At 46.7% G+C, this 26,235-nt stretch overlaps 1 protein-coding gene across 3 annotated transcripts in view; it reads right to left on the bottom strand.

The window, feature by feature from the left end:
* The window catches only part of nup214 (nucleoporin 214), a 211,644-nt gene that overhangs the window by 142,330 nt on the left and 43,079 nt on the right, over positions 1 to 26,235 (bottom strand). For all 3 annotated transcript variants that reach the window (XM_078226236.1, XM_078226235.1, XM_078226237.1), the window contains exons 17-22: positions 25,962 to 26,120; positions 18,971 to 19,074; positions 16,224 to 16,403; positions 13,929 to 14,014; positions 6,465 to 6,548; positions 5,476 to 5,718 (exon numbers count right to left, since the gene is read on the bottom strand). In XM_078226236.1, the coding sequence (XP_078082362.1) occupies positions 5,476 to 5,718; positions 6,465 to 6,548; positions 13,929 to 14,014; positions 16,224 to 16,403; positions 18,971 to 19,074; positions 25,962 to 26,120 (856 nt within the window). The remainder of the gene's footprint in view (positions 1 to 5,475; positions 5,719 to 6,464; positions 6,549 to 13,928; positions 14,015 to 16,223; positions 16,404 to 18,970; positions 19,075 to 25,961; positions 26,121 to 26,235) is intronic.

Below are 26,235 nucleotides of genomic sequence, written 5' to 3'. Positions count from 1 at the left end.
TAGGAAATAAAAAAACATTTTTTTGAGAAGCCACCTGTGTAAAGCTATGAAATTCCCTTGCAGCTCAACATCAACTTGTGTTTAGACAGTGCCTTTAACACTGCCAGATGTCCCAGGGCACTTTACAAGAGCGCAATCAAACAAAATTTGGCACCAAGCAACAAAAGTAGTTATTAGGGCAACTGACCAAAAGCTGGATCAAAGTGGAAGATCTGAAGGATTGTCTAAAAGGGAAGTGAGAAAGATAGAGAAGGTCCCCAATGAAAGGAATCAAGAGATGCATAAGAGGCCAGAATTGGAGGAATGCAGCGATCTTGACGGTTCTAGGGCTGGGGGAGGTCACAGAAATTGGGAGGGATGAGGGCAGGGACAGATTTGAACACAGTTGAGAATTTTGTCATTTGAAGGCTTGGTTGAACCAGGAGTCAATGAGGTTCAGTAAGTCAGGAGACTTTTGGATGAACTGAAGATCACTGAGGGTGGTGGATGGGAGGCTGGAAAGAAAGCACTGGAGGTAACACGAGCTGGAAACTGTCGCTAGCTTGTTCTTCCTGAATCAATCATCCATGGCTAGATGTCACCACTTCTTTTCTTAAAATGACAAGTTGTGAAAGTTTGACTGTTGTAGGGTGACACACTGGTTCTGTTTGAGGAAGCTGTCTATTCCATTTCAATGAGATGGCAGTTGAAATGATGGACATGAAGAGGAAGAATGAGCTGGCATTGACTGATGGCTCCTTGGTTGTGGTCTCCTCCCTCCCATTCCTACATCGCACAACCTTTTGATAGATGTTCCCAAGCACCTCAACTTTTGAACAGCAGCAACCAAGGGTTGCTTTTAGTGTCCTTGGCAAGATGCTTGCCCTCCAATTCCAACAGTTGACATTTTCTGCGCAGCCCGAGTAATTTAAACTATTTGCAGCTCATCATTCTGGTTTCTGTCGAGCTGGAGACCTCTCCACACTGCCTAAAGATTCAGGAAAGGGGGACAAACACCATTTAGCAGTCTACAGTAAAGACAGGGTTGGCACGTTCAAATCTGTCAGAAAGCAGGAGCCATAGACACTGAAGAAGCTGTTTTCCCTGGCTGGAGATTCTGGGTGTCATCGTTTGAGGATTAGGGCTTTAGGACTGAGACCAGGAGAAATTTCTTCATTTGGAGGGCTCTGAATCTTTGGCATTTTCGACCCCAGAAAGCAATGGATGCACAGTCAAAGAACAAAGAAAATTACAGCACAGGAACAGGCCCTTCGGCCCTACAAGCCTGCACCGACTATGTTGCCCGACTGAACTAAAACCCCCTACCCTTCCAGGGACCATATCCCTCTATTCCCATCCTATTCATGTATTTGTCAAGACGCCCCTTAAAGGTCACTATCGTATCTGCTTCCACTACCTCCCCTGGCAACGAGTTCCAGGCACCCATTCAAGATGGAGGTTGATAGATTATCTGGTACAAGGGGCAATCAGACGATATGGGGTAAAAACAGAAAATGGTCAAAATGCAAACAGATCAGATTCATCTCTGGAGAGAGGTTGCTTCAGGTGAAACCTTTCATCAGAATACGGATGTTAATCCAATCCTAAACTATTTTTAAAAATTTGTTCATGGGACATGGGTGTCGCTGGCTGGGCCAGCATTTATTGTCCATCCCTAGTTACCCAAGGGCAGTTGAGAGTCAACCACATTGCTGTGGCTCTGGAGTCACATGTAGGCCAGATCGGGTAAGGACGGCAGATTTCCTTCCCTAAAGGACATTAGTGAACCAGCTGGGTTTTTCCAACAATCGGCACAGTAGCACAGTGGTTAGCACTGCTGCTCCACAGCTCCAGGGACCTGGGTTCGATTCCCGGCTTGGGTCACTGTCCGTGTGGAGTTTGCACATTCTCCTCGTGTCTGCGTGGGTTTCCTCCGGGTGCTCCGGTTTCCTCCCACAGTCCAAAGATGTGCGGGTTAGGTTGATTGGCCATGCTAAAATTGCCCCTTAGAGTCCTGAGATGTGTAGGTTAGAGGGATTAGCGGGTAAATGTGTAGGGATATGGGGGTAGGGCCTGGGTGGGATTGTGGTCGGTGCAGACCCGATGGGCCGAATGGCCTGTTTCTGCACTGTAGGGTTTCTATGAGAATCTTCTATGAGATTTCATGGTCATCAGTAGATTCTTAATTCCAAATATTTTTTTACGGAATTCAAATTCCACCATCTGCCACGGCAGGATTCGATCCCAGGTCCCCAGAGCTTCAGCTGAATTTCTGGATTAATAGTCTAGTGATAATATCACTAAACCATCGCCTCCTCAATAAATCGATGAAGTATGAACCAGACACTCATACTTTCTTAGATAATAGGTTTATTGGCAGAATGCGGCAATACATATGACTACCTCCACCCCAGTATCCCAGCAGTCCCACTTTATTGTATTTTGAGCAGATCGTTAAACAACTGACTCATGAAGAAATTAACAAATAAATTAAAGTGATAGCTCCTTAAAGGGGCACTGCAACAAAAGACAACTAATCTGAAAGGAAGCTTACCAAATCAAAACATGATTTGTGGAAGGCCGGAAGCCTGTGAATGGATACCTCACACACTCCACTTCGAGGACCTCCACCTGTGAACACAGCCACAGAAAAGAGGCAGGCAGTCAGGTCTAAAGCCTGCTGCTCCTGACATTCTCAGGCGGCCTCCCGTCCAAGTAAAAACTACACCCGAGTCTGCTTAGCTTCCAAGATCAGATAGGTTTGGGCATTTGCAGACGAGTATGGGCACTGGCTCTCTGTTTGTTAGTGCACCAAGTACTTAATCGATACCCTTTGTGTGTGTCTGTGCATATAATTAACATCCAATTAACAAGGGATAGTGCGGGAAGGTGCAACTGAGGAAAGTCAGCCGTAACCTTATTGGATGGTGAGGCAGATTTTAAGGGGTCTATTCCTGCTCATGCTCCTTACGTTATGTTCATAGTATTTATACAAAATTACACCATGTCGCGTAACCCTCACCTATGTGCCACACCTTGTGTAATCCTTACCACACACTCGTCTCTTTACTTAGGCTATATGGGCGGCACGGTGGCACAGTGGCTGGCACTGCTGCCTCACAGCGCCAGGGACCAGGTTCAATTCTGATCTTGGGTCACTGTCTGTGTGGAGTTTGCACATTCTCCCCGTGTCTGCGTGGGTTTCCTCCGGGTGCTCCGGTTTCCTCCCACAGTCCAAAGATGCGCGGGTTAGGTTGATTGTCCAGGATAAATTGGCCCTTAGTGTCATGGGGATTAGCAGGAAAAATATGTGGTGTTATGGGTATAGGGCCTGGGTGGGATTGTTGTCAATGCGGGCTTGATGGGCCGAATGGCCTCCTTCTGCACTGTAGGGTTTCTAAATTAGTGAGATGGCCTGGATTCTTGAGCCTGTTTGGAAGTACTTGGTTTCATTGCCAGTTAATCTCAGGATTGTGGAATTCCTGGAGATTTACAGCTAATTAAACTGGAATGCCCGTCCGTTTGTGAATAAACAGAGGTACCAAAATAAGTTATTACCTCAACATGTCAGCAATTAACCCGAATCCTCCAAACTCCCAGAATAAATCCTTCCTCATTTCAGGTTTATTGCCATTATTTCATTCTGACATCAAGTCAGAATTTGGAACCCATTTGAATGGGAGCAGCTGATTGGTGTGAGTTCACCTCCAGGAATTGGCGAGGGGATGAAAACAACTTTAATTTTGCTGCAGCTTAGACACATCAGCCAGTTTTATATGAATGTCCCACTGCTCCGCTGCCCGTCACAGTCTAGAGGATAATACAGCAGCAGTGCTGTGTATCATTGAGAAACAACTTATTTGACCGTAAATCCCTTTTTCGGGAGAGACGTTAAAACTAAGCCCCCACCTCCCCTTGGGCGTGGAATTGGAGACCCCGCAGCCACAATTTTGCAGGTTCTCCCCCGGGTCCCGGCTCAATTATCATCACGAAAATTATCTTGTTTTTTAATAGAATCCTACAGTGCAGGAGGCGGCCATTTGGCCCATCGATTCTGTACCCATCACAATCCCACCCAAGGCCCTATCCCCATAACCCCACGTATTTACCCTGCTAGTCCCATTGACACAAAGAGGCAATTTAACATGGCCAATGCACCTAACCCGCACATCAGGGGGATTAGGGGTTATGGGGGAAAAGGTAAGAGAATGGGGATTAGAAAAGTATCAGCCATGATAGAATGGCGGAGCAAACTCTGTGGACCGAGTGGCCTAATTCTCCTCCTTTGGAGTGTGGGAGGAAACAGGAGCACCCGGAGGAAAACGCAGACACGGGGAGAATGTGCAGACTCCGCAAAGAGACCCAAGCCAGGAATCGAACCCGGGTCCCTGGCACTGTGAGGCAGCAGTGCGAACCACTGTGCCACAGGTATTACTGCACTGCTGTTCCTGGGAACTTGCGGTGTGCAAATTGGTTGCTGCTTTTTCTGTATTTCAGGAACGGCATCGCAAAACAAAATGAAATGGCTGTAAACCACTTTGAAACACCCTGAGATGAAAGATGATGCGACCACAAAGACAAGCCTGTCATTTTTGCAAACCACAAATGAGAAAGTAACTATTATAAATAAATCATAGCGAGGGAAGCCACAACTCAGTGGTGATAACAGTGCCAGGAATGCACTTCCTTAGCAACTTCATTGGCAGCAAAGTTTGGTATACCCTCTGTCTCAGCACAATCTGGCACGATGGCACAGTGGTCAGCACTGCTGCCTCACAGCTCCAGGAACATGGGTTCGATTCCCGGCCTTGGATGACTGTGCAGAGTTTGCACATTCTCCCTGCGTCTGCGCGGGTTTCCTCCGGGTGCTCCGGTTTCCTCCCACCCTCCAAAGGTATGCGAGTTAGATTGATTGGCTATGCTAAGTTGACCCTTAGTGTACCACGATGCATAGGTTAGAGGGATAGCAGGGTAAATAGGTGGGGCTGCAGGGATAGGGCCTGGGTGGGAATGTTGGTGGAGACTCTATGGGCCGAATGGCCTCCTTCTGCACCGTAGGGTTTCTATGATTCAATTAACCTTAAAGTACTACTTTTGCAAACATTTATGAAAATTGCACTAGGTTTTCGACTTGTAACGTAAATGATATTTCACATCTAAAAAGGTCAATATATAAAAACAGTGCAAGATATTTCACCCTGCAGCCAATGTAAAAGATCTCATGGTACCACCTTGCAGAGAAGTGGAGTTCGCCCTGGGTAATATTGATCCTCAGGCAACAGCACAAGTTGGGTTATCTGGTCATTCGTCCCATTGCTGTTTGTGAAAACTCACTGTGTTCAAACTGGCTGCCCCCTTTACAGTACGTACAACAGTAGCTACATTACAGCGCTTGGCTCCGAAGGGCTTTGGGACATGCTGCAGCGGTGGAAAGCTGCAAGTGTTTCGTGCTACCACAGTACCTCGGCCAGCAGAATTTCTACTTCACGCCCTTACCTGTGCTGGGAGTGGGAGCTCCAGCCGGCGGAGGCTTGCCGTAAGGCGTTGACTGCGCAGTGATCATCGCTGGTGGGAACGAGGGCAGTCTCGAGACAGGGGCATGTTTGAAAGACGGCGCCCCCTCCTGTTGCTCAGGCTGGAGACCTTCCTGATCCAGACGCAGTGAAGTAGAGATTTGGCTCATGCTGTCCAACTCACCGAAACATTTTGGTGATATAAATGCTGACCGGGTCAGATTAGCTGCAGGGGAAGAATAAACAGCATGGCACAAGATTATCACCCTGAGAACAAACAGCAGGGTGCATTTTCTTTAAGAGATCGCAGAGACTTTGTTTTCTTTTTAAAAAGGACAGCCCTCACGACTTAACAATATTAAAAATAAGTAAAAGTAAAGTTTATTTATCAGTCACAAGTAAGGCTTACATTAACAATGCAATGAAGTTACTATGAAATTTCCCGAGTTGCCACAGTCCGGTACGTGTTAGGGTCAATGCATCTAACCAGCACGCCTTTCGGAAATGCTTTGGCTGTACAGTGTGGGTACGGCTATAACTGGATAACAGGAATATTCCTTCCAAACGGTGACTTGTTGCCAGTTATTCCCTGTTCCACTTTGCAGCTTGGGTTTTAACTGCAGACCGTGTTAAACACTAAATGTAACTCCACACCACAAGAGGGGATTTGAAGATATTAAAGCAGACTAGGGGCGATTAAACATTACAAGATGCGAATCATCGAGAAAGCACAAATATTTCTGCCCAAAACGAACAGAGCCCTTAAGTTAACATAAACGGTTAGAAGCTGTCAGCGCCTCTCTCATTGAAATGTGGAGGTTGGCGGGCGTGGGGGGTGCTCAGTGTCAGCACTGAGCTCCACTGACCCATCAGTTCCAAGTGAGTCTGCTTCCACTCCCCTTACACAGTTGTAATTAACAATTGAATCCATGCATCAGACGCGGCTATTGCTCTGAGGGATTTACTTGTTACCTGGTGCAGTGGATCTCACGGGTGGAGTCTGTCTTTTTGAAAGGAAGTTCCGTAGCTGGGATTGCTTCACTGGAGATAGTTTACCTAAAGGTCAGAAAGAAAAATACTTGACACATTATCAAATCAATCTACCAACATTTGGTATAGTAGCCATGTCACTGGACTCGTAATCCAGAGGTTTGGCATCATAGAATCCCTACAGTGCAGAAGAAGCCATTCGGCCCATCGTCTGCACCAACTCTCCGACAGAGCATCTTACCCAGGCCCTCACTCCAGCCCTATTCCTTCAAGCCCACACATTTCCCATGGCCAATTCACCTAATCTTTTGACCGTGGGAGGAAACCGGAGCACCCGGAGAAAACCCACTCAGACACGGGGAGAATGTGCAAAGTCCACACAGAGAGTGAGCCAAGGCTGAAATGAACCCGGGTCCCTGGCGCTCTAAGGCAGCAGCACTAATGCTGTGGGCACATGCGTTCAAGTCCACCATGGCAGCTGACGGAATTTAAACTTAATTCATAAATCTAAAATATAAAGCTAGTCCCAGTAATGGTGACCATGCCAACTATTATCGATTGTTCACTATGCCCCTTTAGGGAAGGAAACTTGCCATCTTTACCCAGTCTGGCCTGAGACTCCAGTCATGAGGTGGAGACGCCGGCGTTGGACTGGGGTAAACATAGTAAGAAGTCTAACAACTCCAGGTTAAAGTCCAACAGGTTTATTTGGCAGCAAAAGCCACGAGCTTTTGGAACAGGCTGTCCTTTCGTCAGGTGGGTGGGAGTTCTGAACTCCCACCCACCTGACGATGGGACAGCCTGTTCCGAAAGCTCGTGGCTTTTGCTGCCAAATAAACCTGTTGGACTTTAACCTGGTGGTGTTAGACTTCTTACTGAGACTCCAGTGCCATAGCAATGTGGCTGGCTCTTAACTGGCCCTTGAAACAGTCCAGTAAGTCACTAAGTTCTCAGCCAATGAGGGATGGACAACTGCCAGCAATGCTCACATCCCAAGCATTAAAAAAAAGCACTTTCTTAATTTTGACCACCATTCCATTCCTTAACTCCACGGATATTTCCAGCTTTTTTAGTTTTTCCACAAAACTAAATTCCAACATCCTTGGTAGCATTCTGTTAAATCTCTTCTGCTCCCTCTCCCCATGACACTTCTCCCCAGAATTAGACAATGCTCCAACATGAACTGGAAACATTTAGTATGAGTCCCTCCTTGTTTATGTTTTCAGATGTCTCCATTTATAAAGCCATGAATTCCTTTTTACCTGCTTGACCTGTAACCTTTAAAGATTACCTAGGATTTTGTGTGCAGTTTTGGTCTTCTTCACTGAGGAAGGATGTTCTTGCTCTCGAGGGAAGGTTTACCAGGCTGATTCAGGGGATGGCGGGACTGATGTAGGAGGAGAGATTGACTAGGTTAGGATTGTTTTCGCTGGAGTTCAGGCGAATGAGGGGGGAATCTCATAGAGACTTATAAAATTATAACAGGACTAGACAGGGTAGATGCTGGGAGGATGTTCCCGATGGTGGGGGAGTCCAGAACCAGGGGTCACAGTCTGAGGATTCGGGGTGGGCCATTTAGGACAGAGATGAGGAGACATTTCTTCACCCAAAGAGTGGTGAGCCTGTGGAATTCATTACCACAGGAAGTAGCCGATGCCAAAACATTCATAGAAATCATAGAAACCCTACAGCACAGAAAGAGGCCATTCGGCCCATCGAGTCTGCACCGACCACAATCCCACCCAGGCCCTACTCCCATATCCCTACATATTTACCCAACTAATCCCTCTAACCTATGCATCTCAGGACACTAAGGGGCAATTTTCTAGCATGGCCAATCAACCTAACCCGCACATCTTTGGACTGTGGGAGGAAACCGGAGCACCCGGAGGAAACCCACGCAGACACGAGGAGAATGTGCAAACTCCACACAGACAGTGACCCAAGCCGGGAATCGAACCCAGGTCCCTGGAGCTGTGAAGCAGCAGTGCTAACCACTGCGCTACCGTGCCGCCCATTGAATGTATTCAAGAGGCGGCTGGATATAGCACTTGGAGCGAATGGGATCAACGGTTATGGGGAGAAAGCAGGATTAGGCTACTGTGTTGGACGATCAGCCATGATCGTGACGCATGGCGGAGCAGGCTCGAAGGGCCGAATGGGCTCCTCCTATTCCTATCTTACATGTTTCTATGTTTACATCTGTGTGTCCTGGGAAAGAACAACTGGGAAAATCTTATAGCTCAAGTGGAGAGTGATTGTCGGATGGCACCACTTAAAGAGTAGGATATTCTACTTGGGTCCTGGCCAACATTCATCCCTCTACTTATGGTACAGTAATAAGCATTTTGTGCCATCCTGATCAAGGTTGCACCTAAAATACAATCTCATCTCACTCTCCACAGACGCTGAACTGGCTGCTGAGTATTTCCAGCATTCCCTGTCCTTTTGCTTTGTTGTTTCTGGGATCTTGCCGCATGGACATGACTGCTGCATCAAACTGCATAACCACAACTGCACTTCAAAATGAATTAATTATGCGCAAAGTGCTCTGGAAACTTCGCAAGAGATAAGAAACACAAATGTAACCATTTTCCCCAAACAGAATAAAATCTTTGCCAAGTGCTGTGCATTCAACTTTAATTGAATTTACAACTTAAAAAAAAACAAGTAGACACAAATGCAGAACCAGTCCTTTGGACCCTGCCCAACACACATCAAACCTTCCTGGAACATCGAGCTCCCAGTTCTGCCGTGCATCTCTAAAACCCAAAAGGCTGTTCTCAGCAGAAGCTCCAATTTAAACTGTCAACTGACCCAAATCAACTCTACCCTGGACATTCTCTCTTCCACCACCTTCCGTAGGGTAAAAGGTACAAAGGTCTGAGGACACGTACCAACCGACACAAGAACAACTTCTTCCCTGCTGCTGTCAGACTTTTGAATGGACCTACCTCGCATTAGGTTGCTCTTTCTCTACACCCTAGCTATGACTGTAACACTACATTCTATACCCTCTTTTCATTCCCCCTCCCTGTACTCTATGAACAGTATGTTTTGTCTGTATAGCACGCAAGAAATAATACTTTTCACTGTAACCCAATACATAGAATCATAGGAACCCTACAGTACAGAAAGAGGTCATTCGACATTAGGTTGTGATGAACAAAGCATCATAGCTGTGAGGGACAGCTCGGTGGATAGGATATTAGTATGTAGATAGGCTGGAAAATTGGGCGGGGATCCTGGATTCAGGATTCAATCCTGGACCGGGGAGCGGCGCGGGCTTGGAGGGCCGAAGGGCCTGTTCCTGTGCTGTATTGTTCTTTGTTGTTCTTGACTCATTGAGTCTGCATCAACCACAATCCCACCCAAGCCCTATCCCCATATCCCTACATATTTTACCCACTAATCCCTCGAACCTACGCATCTCAGGACACTAGGGGGCAATTTTAGCATGGCAAATCAACCTAACCCACACATTTTTGGACTGTGGGAGGAAACTGGAGCACCCGGAGGAAACCCACGCAGACACGAGGAGAACGTGCAAACTCCACACAGACAGCGACCCAAGCCGGGAATCGAATCCAGGTCCCTGGAGCTGTGAAGCAGCAGTGCTAACCACTGTGCTACCGTTCCACCCATGTGGCAATAATAAATCAAATCAAATCCCCTGGGAATCTGTATCACTATCCCATGTTGGGAGGGGGTACTTTCTGTTTTTCTTCTCATCTCTAGCTTTGTTTGGAGTTTATGAATTTTATCCTTGGTTGCATGCACATGGTTCCAAGTTAAAATAAGTTGCTAACTTAAAGTTAATGGCACTTTTAACCATTTCAGAGTTGTATCACACTCCCACTGAAGCAAGATTTCGTTTCTGGGATCTCTTTAGAATTTCAGAATGGTTACGGCACAGGTGGTGGCCATTCGGCCCTTTAAGTCAATGCCAGCTCCCTGCAAGAGCAGTTTAGCTACGGCCAGTTCCCTCTTTTTCCACGTAACCTGGCAATTTTATTACCTACAATGCTCATCCAGATTTGCGGCCCTTTAAAGAAAAGTGAGACTATACGTCAGAACCTATCAGCAGGTTCAATAGTTAATTCTCAAGAGAAATAGATAAATATTCAAGGGGAAAGCGTTTACAGGGCGATAGGGGAAGGTCAGTGGAATGGCAATAATTGAATGGTTCTATCAACGAACGGCACAGTCAAGATGGGCCCAATGGCCACCTTCTGTGCCTCTTATGAACTTATCGAATGAAGACAAGGTCAACACCAGAGCAACAATTGTTTAAGGATTGAACATGAAGAATGGTCACTGAGCAAAGTAGGGGGGCCTCAACCGTTCCACGCGAAACTGTACGCAGCTTTCAATAACAGAATTTGGGAGGTGAAGTGATTCTTTATCAGTTACAGCTCACTGGTTAGACAGAACTGCATCACACAAAGAACAGCAACTGAAACATACCAATCCCGTCCACGTGATCTTCACTTTCATCTAAGCCAGTGGACTCAGTTTAACATCTCATTCCGTTACAATCCCAGTTGATGTTATAACCAGACGGGAAAATTCCAAAATGGAAGACCTACCTCGCATTAAGCTGATATTTCTCTCTTCGAGTGCAGAAGAGATTTACTAGGATGCTACCGGGACTTGATGGTTTGAGTTATAAAGGAGAGGCTGGATAGACTGGGACTTTTTTCTCTGGAGCGTAGGAGGCTTAGGAGTGATCTTATCGAGGTCTATAAAATAATGAGGGGCATAGATCAGCTAGATAGTCAACATCTGTTCCCAAAGGTAGGGGAGTCTGAAACTAGAGAACATAGGTTTAAGGTGAGAGGGGAGAGATACAAAAGGGTCCAGATGGGCAATTTTTTCACAGAGGGTGGTGAGTGTCTGGAACAAGTTGCCAGAAGTAGTAGTAGAGGCGGTACAATTTTGTCTTTTAAACAGTTACATGAGAAAGATGGGTAATTTTGTCTTTTAGACAGTTACATGGGTAAGGTGGATATAGAGGGATATGGGCCAAACGCGGGCAATTGGGACTAGCTTAGGGGTTTAAAAAAAAGGCGGCATGGACAAGTTGGGCCGAAAGGCCTGTTGCCATGCTGCAAACCTCTATGACCTCTTCTCTACACCCTAGCTATGACTGTAACACTACATTCTGCTCCCTCTCCTACCCTTCTCTATGAATGGTATGCTTTATCTGTATCGCGTGCAAGAAACAATACTTTTGACTGTATCACAATGCACGTGACAATAATAAATCAAATCAAAACCATGGTTCAAACGACCAGAACGATTACTCTTGTTATAACAGGAAGGACAGAGTTACAGGACCATTAATTAGTTTTATTATAGAATCATACAAAGCAGAAGAGGCCCTTCGGCCCATTCAGTTCACACAAGCACATTAGAAACATAAAAAGAAATTGTTAAATATGAAAAAATGGGATGATGTAATATTCCTATACTCCCCCCTTGGCTTAACAATTACACACACATTCTAATATTAACATGGTTCACAAAGTATCTCCTAAGCTACAATGGTCTCATTAGCACAAAGTCCCTTTGAGCGCACAGATTGGCTGTTGTCAAATTCTCACATTCCACTCTGAACCCAAGCTTGTGTCTCCCAGATTTCTCCTCAGAATCTCCCAATCATTGTCCACGCCACTTCCAAAGAACACACTTCAAAATCCTCTCTCACATTAATGCTTTCCATTAGTGGCTTACATTCTGAAATCCAGTCCAGGTTTTTCAAATTACTTTTGCAAACAAAGCTTCCGCTCCACTTCTAACAGTGAATCCAGTCCAGGTTTTACACCACCTCTTTAGGACTTCTTTCTTTTGACTGCGGTACAAACTGTTCACAATTGCTTTAACTCTCGATTCCCAGACTCCCATTAAAATGGCATCAAACTCTTGATTTACCTCTGAAGTCTGCTTTCCCACTTTCAATCTGGTTACTGCGGTTGTCTCTTTAACTCAGAACACTTTTGAATACTCATGGATTCTTCTGAACAATATCTTGGTCTCTGCTCTCTTAACGCCAATCGCCTTAGGCCATTCTTTCTGTCCCAATTCCCTGGTTATCCAGACTGCAACTGGTTCCTTGAAAGCCTCTTTGTAGCTCCATTGTCCTGCCCAGCTTCTCCCGACAAAGTTCAGAGATGTTCACTCCCCGGTGTCTGGTCTCCAATTGCCAACAAATTCAGCTGCAACTAATTACAAAGTGCCTCTGGAAAGCGCCCCCCCTGTTGCCACTTACCGCTCAACACCCTCTTCACCCTCTCAACACAACAGGAACACGGGGCGGCACGGTAGCACAGTGGTTAGCACTGCTGCTTCACAGCTCCAGGGTCCCGGGTTCGATTCCCGGCTCGGGTCACTGTCTGTGTGGAGTTTGCACATTCTCCTCGTGTCTGCGTGGGTTTCCTCCGGGTGCTCCGGTTTCCTCCCACAGTCCAAAGATGTGCGGGTTAGGTGGATTGGCCAGGTTAAAAATTGCCCCTTAGAGTCCTGGGATGCATAGGTTAGAGGGATTAGCGGGTAAAGCCTGGGTGGGATTGTGGTCGGTGCAGACTCGATGGGCCGAGTGGCCTCCTTCTGCGCTGTAGGGTTTCTATGATTTCTATGAACACGATTGGAACTGAACCAACCTCTACATATAACCAACCTCCACACCTTTGTCCAGCATTAAAGTATAGATTTACCTTTCCAGGCACAAAAACATGAAATTAAACCTACTCTAAGCTTTTCCTTCTTTGTAAAGAAATCCTAAACCTGGACTGGATTCACTGTTAGAAGTGGAGCGGAAGCTTTGTTTGCGAGAGTAATTTGAAAAACCTGGAGTGGATTTCGGAATGTAAGCCACTAATGCAAATACAAGTCCCTTGTTTCCCTAAAAATGGCTGCTCTGACAGCGCGGCAATCCCTCAGTACTGCACTGGACTGTCAGCCTAGATTATGGGCTTTAGTTTTTGAGTGGGTCTTGAAGCTTCCAAGTCTGACAAGAGCCACGTCCATTACCAGAGTGTAATTGCTTCCCCACTCAATCCCCTCCTCTCCGGAAGGAGCAGTTCCAAAGGACTCCATCGGGACAGTGAAGAGCTGAACGTGGTTCTACTGTGTCCCCATGTCCAGGAACCACAGTTTCCAGCGGGATGCCAGGTTAAATTCCCACCGTGGGCCAGGAGAGGGATTGCAGCATCTCAACTCCCGGAGCAGCTGCAGTCAGTCACGATAGCACGGGAATCCCTAGCATCATCTGAACTCCATTTGTAATGAGACACCAAGTCAAATCACACTCAGCCCTGACCCTCGAGTCTACAAAGGGAAGCAGGCAAGAGTTTATGCAGAAAAACCCATTACTTTACAAGTTTACCCCCAAACACTTGACCCTTTCCCCATGAACACATTGGACAAGATATAGCAATGATTTACCTGGGGTGGTTGGAGTCACCTTCGGAGTTGCATCCAGGGTATTTTTTACCAGAACATTGCGAAGCATCTCCAGCTCAGTATCCCAGCTAAAGGAACAATAAACCAGGACAGAAATTGAAGGTGTGGTAAAAATTGATTCATAAATGGTTAGTCTGGGATTGTTTGGGATCTCACACTGACACAATGGACCAAATGGTGTCCCGATTTTGATAACTTTCTGTGATGGTCAGCTCTCTGTCAAAGGTGCCATCCTTACGGTTACCTTGGTAACATCTCAAGACTGCCAGGTTAAGATTTGCCTTTTCACCCAGGCTGAATTTACAAGGTTGTTCAGCTCCCCAGCAGACTGTGGAGAGTCTCAGGTGGTGTCCAACATTTAATAAAGATCAAATTGAGTACATTAACAGGGCAACGAAACAAGCTTCATCCGAAGGTCAAAATCTATCCAACTTAACACCCGCGGGAGCTGGGACTTTGCCAAGACACCAACACTTTCCTTTGAGTCAGCACTGCACCTACAAAAATAGCCTGAAATCCATCTCCTGCTCTGATTCAATTTGTTTCATTACCTAAGGCCATGGAGGCATCTGCACAAGACAAATGGTTATAGCATTTACACAACTTCTGTAGTGGCTGATAAAAGTGGCACTTTTAAAAACACAGCAGTTCTCGGACAGAATAAGGTCAACTTGGCGAAACTGTTCAACTCATGAACTGCACTGCAAGGATAAAGAATATGTTCCAACTTTTAAGTCAAGGTGAGGAGCTTTTCCCTTCATCTCACAGGTCATGCCTCAACTAGCCAGCTAGTTGCAGAGTATTTTAGATGGACACAGGCCACTCACTGGTGGAAATGCAGAAGCTACGCTGGCAGAAAGAGACAACTCGACTAAAAACAGAAAATGTTTTTTTCCAAGGGGAGTGAGAATCAAGTCAAGAAGAAATGAGTTGTGTATGGCGGCACGGTAGCACAGTGGTTAGCACTGCTGCTTCACAGCTCCAGGGTCCCGGGTTCGATTCCCGGCTCGGGTCACTGTCTGTGTGGAGTTTGCACATTCTCCTCGTGTTTGCGTGGGTTTCCTCCGGGTGCTCCGGTTTCCTCCCACAGTCCAAAGATGTGCGGGTTAGGTTGATTGGCCAGGTTAAAATTGCCCCTGAGATGTGTAGGTTAGAGGGATTAGCGGGTAAATATGTGGGGGTAGGGCCTGGGTGGGATTGTGGTCGGTGCAGACTCGATGGGCCGAATGGCCTCCTTCTGCACTGTAGGGTTTCTATGATTTCTATGATTCTATGAAACAGGCAGGGGTCTACCGGGCAGTCCTGCTTATGTATTTTAGGAAGGAGGTAGAAGCAGGCCGTGCAGGGTTGGGGGAACTATGAGGTTAGAAGCTGTGGAGGGCAGCTCAGTGGTTAGCATTGCCGCCTCTCAGCGCCAGGGACCCGGGTTCAATTCAGGCCTTGGGTGACTATCTGTGGCAAGTCTGCACATTCTCCCCGTGTCTGCGTGGGTTTTGTCCCGGGTGCTCTGGTTTCCTCCCACAGTCCAAAGATGTGCAGGTTAGGTGGATTGGCCATGCTAAATTGCCTGAGTGTCCCAGGATGTGTAGGTTAAATAGATTAGCCATGTGTGTGGGGTTACAGGGATAGGGCAAGGGAGAAGGCTTGGGTAAAATACTCTGTCAGAGAGTCAGTGCAAGCTCGATGGGCCAAATGGCCTTCGCTGCAGGGTAGGGATTGTACAATTCTAGGATTCTATAAAAATAAAAGTTCACCAGGGGAAATGAGGTCAGTGACAGTCCTCGAAACAATGGTTTGATGTTTGGGGGTGGGCTCATGGTCCAGGGGAGGTAGGAGGGAGTATCTGAGGGTTGGCGCTCAGCCTCTGTAAGGTAGAGGTCAGTATGCCAGAAAACCACAGCACCATCCTTGTCAGCGGGTTTGATAAAGCCAGGGTTGGACTTGAGGGAACGGGTGCAGCAAGTTCAGAGGGAGACAGGTCGGAGTGGGTGAGAGGGGGGCAGAGAAATTGAGACGGAGAACACCCCGGTTCCTCTCTGAAACAGTGCGATGGGATCTTGCTGAGAGAACAGCAGCTCACCACCAACAGTGCAGCACTCCTTCAGTACTGCGAATGTCAACTTGGATTTTGTGCTCATGTCTCTGGAGCGACATTCAACCCACAATCTTCTCAGCCAAAGCCGAGAGGGCTAACCTACTGAATCCCAGCAGGCATGCAGTGAAACGCCGAGAGTCTTGTACGCTAATGTTCTTAATGAAGATGCTTTTAAAACCTACCACTGATCACTCTCCAGACATCTGTCATCGGGTATGCACCACTTGGAGGTCTGATTGTAAATACGGAGGTTCTGCAGGCTGCTTATCAGCTCATTAATCTTCTTATCCTGCTGGGTAATGATCTCATGATGACTCGCCAAAGCATTAAACAACACTTCTCTCTCCGGCAGAACTAAGTGTCTGGAATGAAACAGAGAGAGCTTTGAAATTTCAAATAAAGCAAAGATAAAACACTCAGCACCTCCGCACAGGACAGAGATTGTGGAAACTTATCACCGGAGCGCACACTTGTGCAGCAAACCTTGAATGGATCACATGTGGCGTACCGTTCTACATTCCTCCTCATCAAAGGATTTGGGACACTGGCAAAGGTGCAAAAAGGTTTACACGGACATTGCTGGAACGGAGAGATTATAAACAGCAGGAAGGACTGAACAGGCAGGCCTGTCTCACTGATGGTGACCTGATAAGAGGCCTTGAGGCTTATAGAAGGGTTTGATAGGGTGGATGGAGGGGTGATGTTTCCACCTGCTGGGGGGACGAGAACCACGGACCACAAATATAGAATTTCGAACAAAGCTAGTAGGAAATTCAAGAGATATATCTTTATTCAGGTGGTGAGAATGGGAAACCTGCTACTGCAGGGAGTAGTTAAGATGAATGGCACAGCGGCATTTAAAGGGAAGCCGGATAAACACAGAAGGGAGAAAGAAATTGCAGGATATATTGATAGGGTTAGAAAAAGGTGGAAGGCGGCTCATGTGAAGTGTCAACACCTAACATTGACCTGATGGTCCAACTGACCCGTTTCTGGACTATACATTCTATGCAGCTGCATCGAAACCTTCAATGGCCAAGTGCGCACCTGCACCAAAAACAGAACTTCAAGGGATCGTCATGGTTAGATTACAGATTTCTATATTTGATCATAGAATCCCTACAGGAGAGAAGGAGGCCATTCGGCCCATCGAGTCTGCACTGACCACAATCCCACCCAGGCCCCATCCCCTTAACCCCATACATTTACCCTGCTAATCCCCCTGAAACTAAGGGGCAATTTAGCAGTGCCCATCCACCAAACTCCACACAGACGGTGACCCAAGCCGGGAATCGAACCCAGGTCCCTGGTGCTGTGAGGCAGCAGTGCTAACGCTGCGCCACCTTGGTTGATGACTTTAGAGCAATCTGCTGTTGTACAGTGACAGCGTTCCGTCTATTGTGCAGCACAAACTATTTCAGAAAATAGATCTCAAGTCAGTGGTAATCACTGGAGTCCCAAATAGGTGTCAATATTTACCAAGATGTGGGGGGGGGGTTACATCTGATGGTATCAATACTTGCAGGGGGTGGGTATGCACAGGGTCAACGTGTTGGAGTCAACACTTGCAGCAAATCCTTTCTTCTCGCTGCCAGCCCTCACTGGCCTGCAGCGCTGATAGATGTTAGTTCCGTTGTTAAGACACACAGATGAAGGGCATTGTTTAGATAATTACCTGGAGCCTTTATAAAGAAAGATTGCTGGGACACAGCAGATAGTGGATAGGAAGAAATATCTAATGCTTCATTCTGCAAATAAACTCATGACGAAATGGATTAGCGTCTGGTTTCACACTTCACCAATTAGTTTGGGATCAAATATGCAGGACTGGTAAAAGCCGCACAGTGATTGGTTAAAAGACTCTCAGATGTTAGTCTCGATCTGCCAATGAGGGAGGGGTTATTTACAATCCTTCAGCTTCCCGGAGTTCAGAATACTGAAATCAAAAGGAAAATGCACTCGTGGACGGGCAGGGGCAGCACGGTGGCACAGTGGTTAGCACTGCTGCTTCACAGCGCCAGGGACCCGGGTTCAATTCCGGCCTCGGGTCACTGCCTGTGTGGAGTCTGCATGTTCTCCCCGTGTCTGCATGGGTTTCCTCCGGATGCTCCGGTTTCTTCCCACAGTCCAAAGATGTGTGGGTTAGGTTGATTGGCCGTGCTAAATTGACCCTGGTGTCAGGGGGGTTAGCAGGGTGAATATGTGGGGTTCTGGGAAGAGGGTTTGGGTGGGATTGTGGTTGGTGCCGACTCGATGGGCCGAATGGCCTCCTTCTTCACTGTAGGGATTCTATGATTCTTCTATGAGGGCTTTAGGGGTCAGAGAACAGAAACTCAGGGGCTAATCTATTGGTCGCTTCTGAAGTAAAGAGAGCTCTTGTCTCAATATTGTGCTTTCCACGAACTCCAGGGATGCCGAGTACATTACAATGAATAAAGGACTGGTGCAGTCACAGTTGTAATCTGGGGAAATGAGCAGTTAATTTGTGCACAGCAAGCTCCCACAAACAACAATCCTGTTCTTCAAAATGGAGACCATGGGAAAATTCAACATCCATCTTAGGAGGTAGTTAAAATCTTGGCTTAATATCTCATTGGAAAGATCACAGTTCTGACAATACAATACTCCCTCAACTTCTGTGCTCGGGACCCTGGCATGCAGACCTGAACCCACACCTTGGACATGTTGCTCACTGAATGTATCCAAAACAGAGTTCGACAGATTTCTGATAGACAAGGAGGTCATGGGTTAAAGAGGGGGAAGACAGGAAAGCGTAGTGGAGATTACAACCAGATGAGCCGCGATCTTACTGAATAGAGGGGTGGGCTCACAGGGCTGAGTGGCCGACTCCTGCTCTTACGTTCCTATGATTGACAGCGCATGTGAAGACCAAAGCACATTTCCAAGCTCTGCGTTCAGAGCCACTCACTTGTGTTTCTTGTTCTTTTCCTGGTGTTGCTCCCATTCCATATCCAACACATCATTTACATCCTGCACTGCAAACTTCACGTACTGGTGCAGATGGCGAATTTCCTGCAAAGCAAAGAAGATTCCACTTGAAAAAAAATGCACAACAGGAAAGGTTAAAAATAAGTTTATTTATCAGGTGTCACGAGTGTACATAGATTCGCACTGTAATGAAGTTGTGAAAATCTCCACACTCAGGCGCCTGTTCGGGTACACCGAGGGAGAATTTAGCATGGCCAATGCACCTAACCTGCACGTCTTTCAGGCTGTGGGAGGAAACCGGAGCATCCAGAGGAAATCCACTCAGACACGGGGAGAAAATGCAAACTTCACACAGACAGTGACCCAAGCTGGGAATCGAACCCGGGTCCCTGGCGCTGTGAGGCAGCAGTGCTAACCACTGTGCCACCCTGTAAAAGAGCTGAAAACTGCACAACTTTGACATGTTACGGGGCCCTCCCCATAGTTTAGGAAGGATGCAAAGGGCCCGACAGGCCACAGGAGTAGTTTTTCAGGATACCGGGTAGCAGTTCAATTATGTAGATAGATTGGAGAAGCCAGGACTGTTCTCCTTCGAGCAAGTAAGGGGAGATTTAATCAAGTTATTCAAATTTATGAGCAAGAGCAAGTTTGGAGAAGACATTTCCTCTGGTAAATGGGTCAGTAATCAGAGATCACAGTTAAAATAACTGACAAAAGAATTAGAGGGGAACTGAGGAGAAATGTTTTCACACTAACTGAAGATATGGAAGGCACTACATGACAGTGTGGTGGAATCAAACACCACAGGAAAAGGCAAATGGGTCACACGTGAAGAGGGCTCATTTGTGTGGTTATGAGGATAAACCCAGGCAAGAGACTAAACTGCACGAGCTGGCACAGACATGTGCGATTCTACATTACTAAGTTGGTAGATTAATAAGGCCCTAAGAAAGGCAAACAAAGCATTGGGGTTCATTTCTGGAGAGACAGAATTGCAAAGCAGAGTTATGCTAACCTTGTATCGAACCTTTGTTTTAGTATTGTGCACCGTTCTTGTCTCCATATTACCGTGAACAGTTTTAGCCCCCTTTTCCAAGGAAAGATAACTGGCATTGGAGGCAGTCCAGAGAAGGTTCACTCGGTTGATCCCGGGTCTGGAGGGATTTCATGAGGAGAGGTTGAGTAGGTTGGGCCTGTACTCATTGGAGTTTAGAAGAATGAGATGCGACATTATTGAGACATACAGGATTCTCAGAGGGCTCGACAGGGGAGATGCTGAGAGGTTGTTTCCCCTTGTGGGCGAGTCTGGGACCAGAGGGCATCATCTCAGAGTAAGCGGGTCATCCATTTAAGACAGAGATGAGGAGGAATTTCTTCTCTCTTGGATCTGTGAGATTCCTTTTACCTCAGAGGGCCGTAGGGGTTGGGTTAAGTATGTTCAAGGCTGAGATAGACAGATTTTTAATCAATAAGGGAATCGAGGGTTATGGGGATAAGGTGGGAACATAGAGGATCATCATTAGAGATCAGTCATGCTCGCATTGAATGGTGGCTCAGGCTCAATGGGTCGAATGGCCTTCTGCTCCAACATCTTATGGGATTATGAAAAGAATATGGAGGCACTGCCAAAGGTGCAAAAAGGGATTTGCAAGGACGATCCTCAGGTAATATCCAACAAGAAAGACTGACCATGCTGGGCCTCCTTTCTTTAGGAAACGGAAGGGGGTGACCTGATAGGAGTCTGAACAATAATGAAAGGGTTTGATAGGGTCATCACTGAGAAGATGTTTCCAATTGTTGGGGAGGTGAAAACCACAGGTGATGAATATACGATCGGCACTGATAAATCCAACAGAGTGTTCAGAAGAAATTCCTTTTACCCAGAGACCAGAGAGAATGTGGGACTCTCTACAAGGAATACTTGAGACAAATAGCGCAGATTAATTTAAGGGAAAGCTAGTTAAGTACATGAGGGAGAAAGGAACAGAAGGACATGCGAATATAGTTAAACAAAGAGTGGGGGTGGTGGGGGTTGGAGGGGAAGTTTGTGTGGAACATACATCAATTGGGTTGGATGTTTTGTTCCCATGCTGCATATTCTATGCATTATTTACTCACTTTCCAATGTGTCCAGACCCTAATATAACCCTCTAGGATCTTATTATAACCTTGCTGGAACAATTGTAATCTCCTATCTTGCTCTCATACGGATCTCTGTCTTAGAATCTTAGAATCCCTACAGCACAGAAAGAGGCCATTCGGCCCATCGAGTCTGCACTGACTACAATCCCACCCAGGCCCTACCCCCATATCCCTACATATTTACCCACTAATCCTCTAACCTACGCATCTCATGACACTAAGGGCAATTTTTTAGCATGGCCAATCAACCTAACCCACACATCTATGGACTGTGGGAGGAAACTGGAGCACCCGGAGGAAACCCACGCAGACACGAGGAGAATGTGCAAACTCCACACAGGCAGTGACCCAAGCCGGGAATCGAACCCAGGTCCCTGGAGCTGTGAAGCAGCAGTGCTCACCACTGTGCTACCGTGCCACCCCTTATCCTCCTGCAGCACTCCAACACAAGCTCAAGGAACAGTATCTCATCTTTCAAGAAGGCATTTTGCTGCCTTCAAGACTCAACACAGAGCTCAACAATTTCAGACCACAATCTCAGGCCGTTCGTCTTGCCCTCGCGTGTTTTGGTCTTTATCTGTTTTTCTGCTGTCTTCCTTTCGGATGGCACTGTCCCATTATCCTGCCATTCACACCTCTTCCGGACACTTCATTTGTTTCTTTACTTGTCCCATTACAGTTCCCTTCGTCCCTGCACCACCAACTCTTCGGTCAAATAATGTCCCCCACCCCCACTTCCACCATTTGTTCTTTTTCCGCTCCCTCACATTTCACCTGCTTAAAACTCATCACATGCCTAACTTTTCCCAGTTTGGATGAAGGTCATCAACCTGAAACACTAACTCTGTTCCTCTCTGCACAGATATTTCCAAACTTTTCTCTCTCCTTTCCTGCAAGAACACCCCTCTTTTGGAAGGTGGAGTGAGAATGAGGAGCCCAAATCCAGTCTGCACAGAGTTGGTGGCAGGGGCTCTTGTCGATGCCAATAATTGTTACCTGGCTACAAGTGCCAATAATTCATTCAGAGAATCCCTACAGTACAGAAGGAGGCCATTCAGCCCATCAAGTCTGCACCGACCACAATCCCACCCAGGCCCTATTCCCGTAACCCCAGGTATTTACCTTGCTAATCCCCCTGACACCAGGGTCAATTTAGCATGGCCAATCAACGTAACCCGCACATCTTTGGACTGTGGGAAGAAACTAGAGTCCCTGGAGGAAACCCACGCAGACACGGGGAGAACGTGCAAACTCCACACAGACAATGAGCTGAGACCAGAATTGAACTCAGGTCCCTGGTGCTGTGAGGCAGCAGTACTAACCACTGTGCCGCCTAACCATCAATATTATATCCCCCACAGGGAAAAATCTGCACGACCTTGGTGATAGAATTGACAGGATCAAAACACAGCCTGGTTACAGCAGTGTACTGGTTACACAGAATCCTACAGTGCAGGAAGAGGCCATTCGGCCCATCGAGTCTGCACCAACCACAATCCCACCCAGGCCCTATCCACATATCCCTACATATTTACCCACTAACCCCTCTAACCTATGCATCCCGGGACTACGTTGCTGGGTTAACAATTTCGAGACCACCAGTTCACACCTCACCAAAGCAGCTTAAGAATCGGAATTCAGTTGGATTCCCTTTCAAGAAGGACCCCAGTTGTCCAGACCAGGTCTGTTTCGACAAGAGCCTCCTCCCCACCCCACTGCAGCTCATCCTGTCAGCGTAACTGGCCCTGGTGCTGGGAACTGAAGCAAGAGTCTCAGAGGGAAATTGCAAATCGAGTCTTCAGTTCCAGTAAGGACCCTGCTGCTGTTCTGCAGGTGGACAAACTACTCATGAGCCTGCGCTCTGGAGACAATGTTTGAGTCCAGGGTGGATATACTGACCAGAACAATCGGGGATACATTTATTGAGAGATTTGAAAGAGAAGATGTAACCCAGGAGGCGGCTATTTGGCCCTTCATGCCTGCACTGTCTCTTGGTGAGCTTTCCAAATTGTCCACTCCCAGACTCTTTCACCTGTAACGCTTTTCCTTTCCAAGTTCATATACCCACACAGAAAAAACAAATCAATAAAAGCCTTAAATAAACTAACCAAGTTCAATGAGGGTAAAGCCCAGTGTCTCGAGAGATCATATTCGCACATTTTAAAAGAATCTAGGAAAGAGATAGCAGAATCACGATTGTGCAAGTTTAATAATTTATTAGAAAAGGGTACAGTGTCGGAGGGCTGCTGAATAGATAATGTGATGTGGAGATGCCGGCGTTGGACTGGGGTAAACACAGTAAGAAGTTTAACAACACCAGGTTAAAGTCCAACAGGTTTATTTGGTAGCAAAAGCCACACTGTGGCTTTTGCTACCAAATAAACCTGTTGGACTTTAACCTGGTGTTGTTAAACTTCTTACTGAATAGATAATGTGACATGGATATTTTAGAAGGAAGGCTGAACATATCCAGGGAACTATCGAGCAGTCAGCTCGAAACATAACGGAATACCTACTGATGGAGAACATAGAAAAACACCTAGAAACCAAAAGTACAACAGTCAGCACAGATGAGCAGACAGAGAGGTGGAGGAACCTCTTCTCTCAGAGGGGACTGTATCTGTGGAATTCTTAACTGCAGAGAGCTGCAGGGGCTGGGTTGTTAATTAAGTTCAAGGCTGAGATAAGACAGATTTTTAATCAGTAAGGGAATCGAGGGTTATGGGGATAAGGCGGGAAAGTGGAGTTGAGAATTATCAAAACAAGTCGGTCATGATCTCACTGAACGGCGGGGCAGACTCAATGGGCCAAATCATAGAAATCATAGAAACCCTACAGTGCAGAAAGAGGCCATTCGGCCCATCGAGTCTGCACCGACCACAATCCCACCCAGGCCCTACCCCCACATATTTTACCCACTAATCCACGCATCCCAGGACTCTAAGGGGCAATTTTTAGCACGGCCAATCAACCTAACCCGCACATCTTTGGACTGTGGGAGGAAACCGGAGCACCCGGAGGAAACCCACGCAGACACGAGGAGAATGTGCAAATTCCACACAGACAGTGACCCGAGCCGGGAATCGAACCCGGGACCCTGGAGCTGTGAAGCAGCAGTGCTAACCACTGTGCTACCGTGCCACTTCCGCTCCCAAGTCTTATGGTCTACAAGGACAGTGAAGTAGATATTGTTATTTCCAAAAGGGCTGCAATAAGTGAGGCATAATAGACTAATGAGTAAGGTTGGAGAGTGCAGAGTTGGGGAACAACTAGCAGAGTACATAGTGAGCTCGCTACAAGATAGAAAGCAGAGATAAAAGGGTCGCTGTTTACAGCGGCAGAAAATGAGAATGTGTCCCACAGGGAACTGTGTTTGGACAACATCGCTTACAATTTCCATTAACAATTCGGACTTGGAAATAAAAAACACATTCTAAATTTGCAGATGACACCAAATTGGGCGGAACAGTCAATCCTGAGGTCAGCAACAAGCTACAAGAAGATAAAAGCAAAATACGGCGGATGCTGGAATCTGAAACAAGATCTCAGCAGGTCTGACAGCATCTGTGGAGAGAGAGCCAATGTTTCGAGTCTGGATCACCCTTCGTCTCGATATCAGGTCGTTACCAAGAAATCAAATAGGGATTCCAGAGAAATTCTTTATCCGGAGAGCGATGAGAATGTGGTGGAGGCAAACAGTGTAGATGTATCGAACAAGAAAGGTAGTTAAACACACGAGGGAGAAAAAGATAGACAGACAGATTGCGTTGGATAAGGAAGGATAAGAGGAGACTCAAGCGGAGCATAACCAGCAGAACTGGCCTGTTTCTCCGCTGCGAACATGAAATAATTCGATGTAATTTCCAGTTCCCTTATGGATATTGCTATTGAATCTTTCAGGCAGTGCATTCCAATTCACAACTTGTTATAAAACCATTCGACCATAAGATGTGGGAGCAGAGGTCGGCGATTGACCCATCGAATCTGCTCTGCCATTCAACGAGATCATGACTGATAATTCATAGATCATAGATCTTATCAGAGAAACCCTACAGGGCAGGAGGAGGCCATTCGACCCATCGAGTCTGCACCGACCACAATCCCACCCAGGCCCTACCCCCACATATTTACCCGCTAATCCCTCTAACCTACACATCTCAGGATTGTAAGGGGCAATTTTTTTTTAACCTGGCCAATCAACCTAACCCGCACATCTTTGGACTCAATTCTCAACTCCACTTCCCTGAGTTATCCCCAGAACCCTCGATTCCCTCACTGAGTAAAAATCTGTCTATCTCAGCCTTGAACATATTTAATGACCCAGCCTCTACAGCCCTCTGCAGTAAAGAATTGCACAGATTCATTCCCCTCGGAGAAGAAATTCCTCATCTCTGTTTTAAATGGGCGATCCCCTTACTCTGAAATTGTGCCCTCTGGTCCCAGACTCTCCCACGAGGGGAAACAACCTCTCAGCATCTACCCTGTCAAGCTCCTTGTGAACCTTATGGGTCACAATAAAGTCGCCTCACATTCTTCTAAACGCCATTGAATGCAGGCCCAACCGACTCAACCTCTCCTCATAAAATCCCTCCATACCCGAGATCAACCCAGTGAACCTTCTCTGGACTGCTTAAAAAAAAAACTCCCATCTGGTCTTTAGTCAACTTGCTACATTCCTTTCCCAGTTCATATTCAATTTGCCTGATTAATGGTGAAGGACTCCAATAGTTACCAGTTGAACCTGGGTAAAGCGTCGGTGAGATCTGCCTCCCGAGGGGTTCAGTGCAGGACGGCTTTTCTGAAGCCATCCGCACAAGCCAGCGACGTACCTTGAGTTGTGCTTCGCTCTTTGGGTCAAGGGGTTTTCTACGCAGCAGCTGAAGATAATTCTTGTCAATGCTTCGTTCGTTATGTGTTGTTGCATCTTCCACAGCGGCAAATCCTTCCAGCATCACAGTTTTCAGAACACCGATCTCTTCATGCAGTGTCTAATTGGATGGGATGGGAAAAAAAGGAAGCAAAAATATAATCAAACATAAAAGCCATTGCCAACCAAGAGAATTCTTCCCACGAACAGACAGCTTTACATCCAAGTGTCCTCTA

Source organism: Mustelus asterias, chromosome 13 (assembly GCF_964213995.1).
Source record: "Mustelus asterias chromosome 13, sMusAst1.hap1.1, whole genome shotgun sequence".
Classification (NCBI taxonomy): Eukaryota; Metazoa; Chordata; class Chondrichthyes; order Carcharhiniformes; family Triakidae; genus Mustelus; species Mustelus asterias.
The sequence above is the reverse complement of the archived record's forward strand: the minus strand, read 5'-3'. Positions and strand labels throughout refer to the sequence as shown.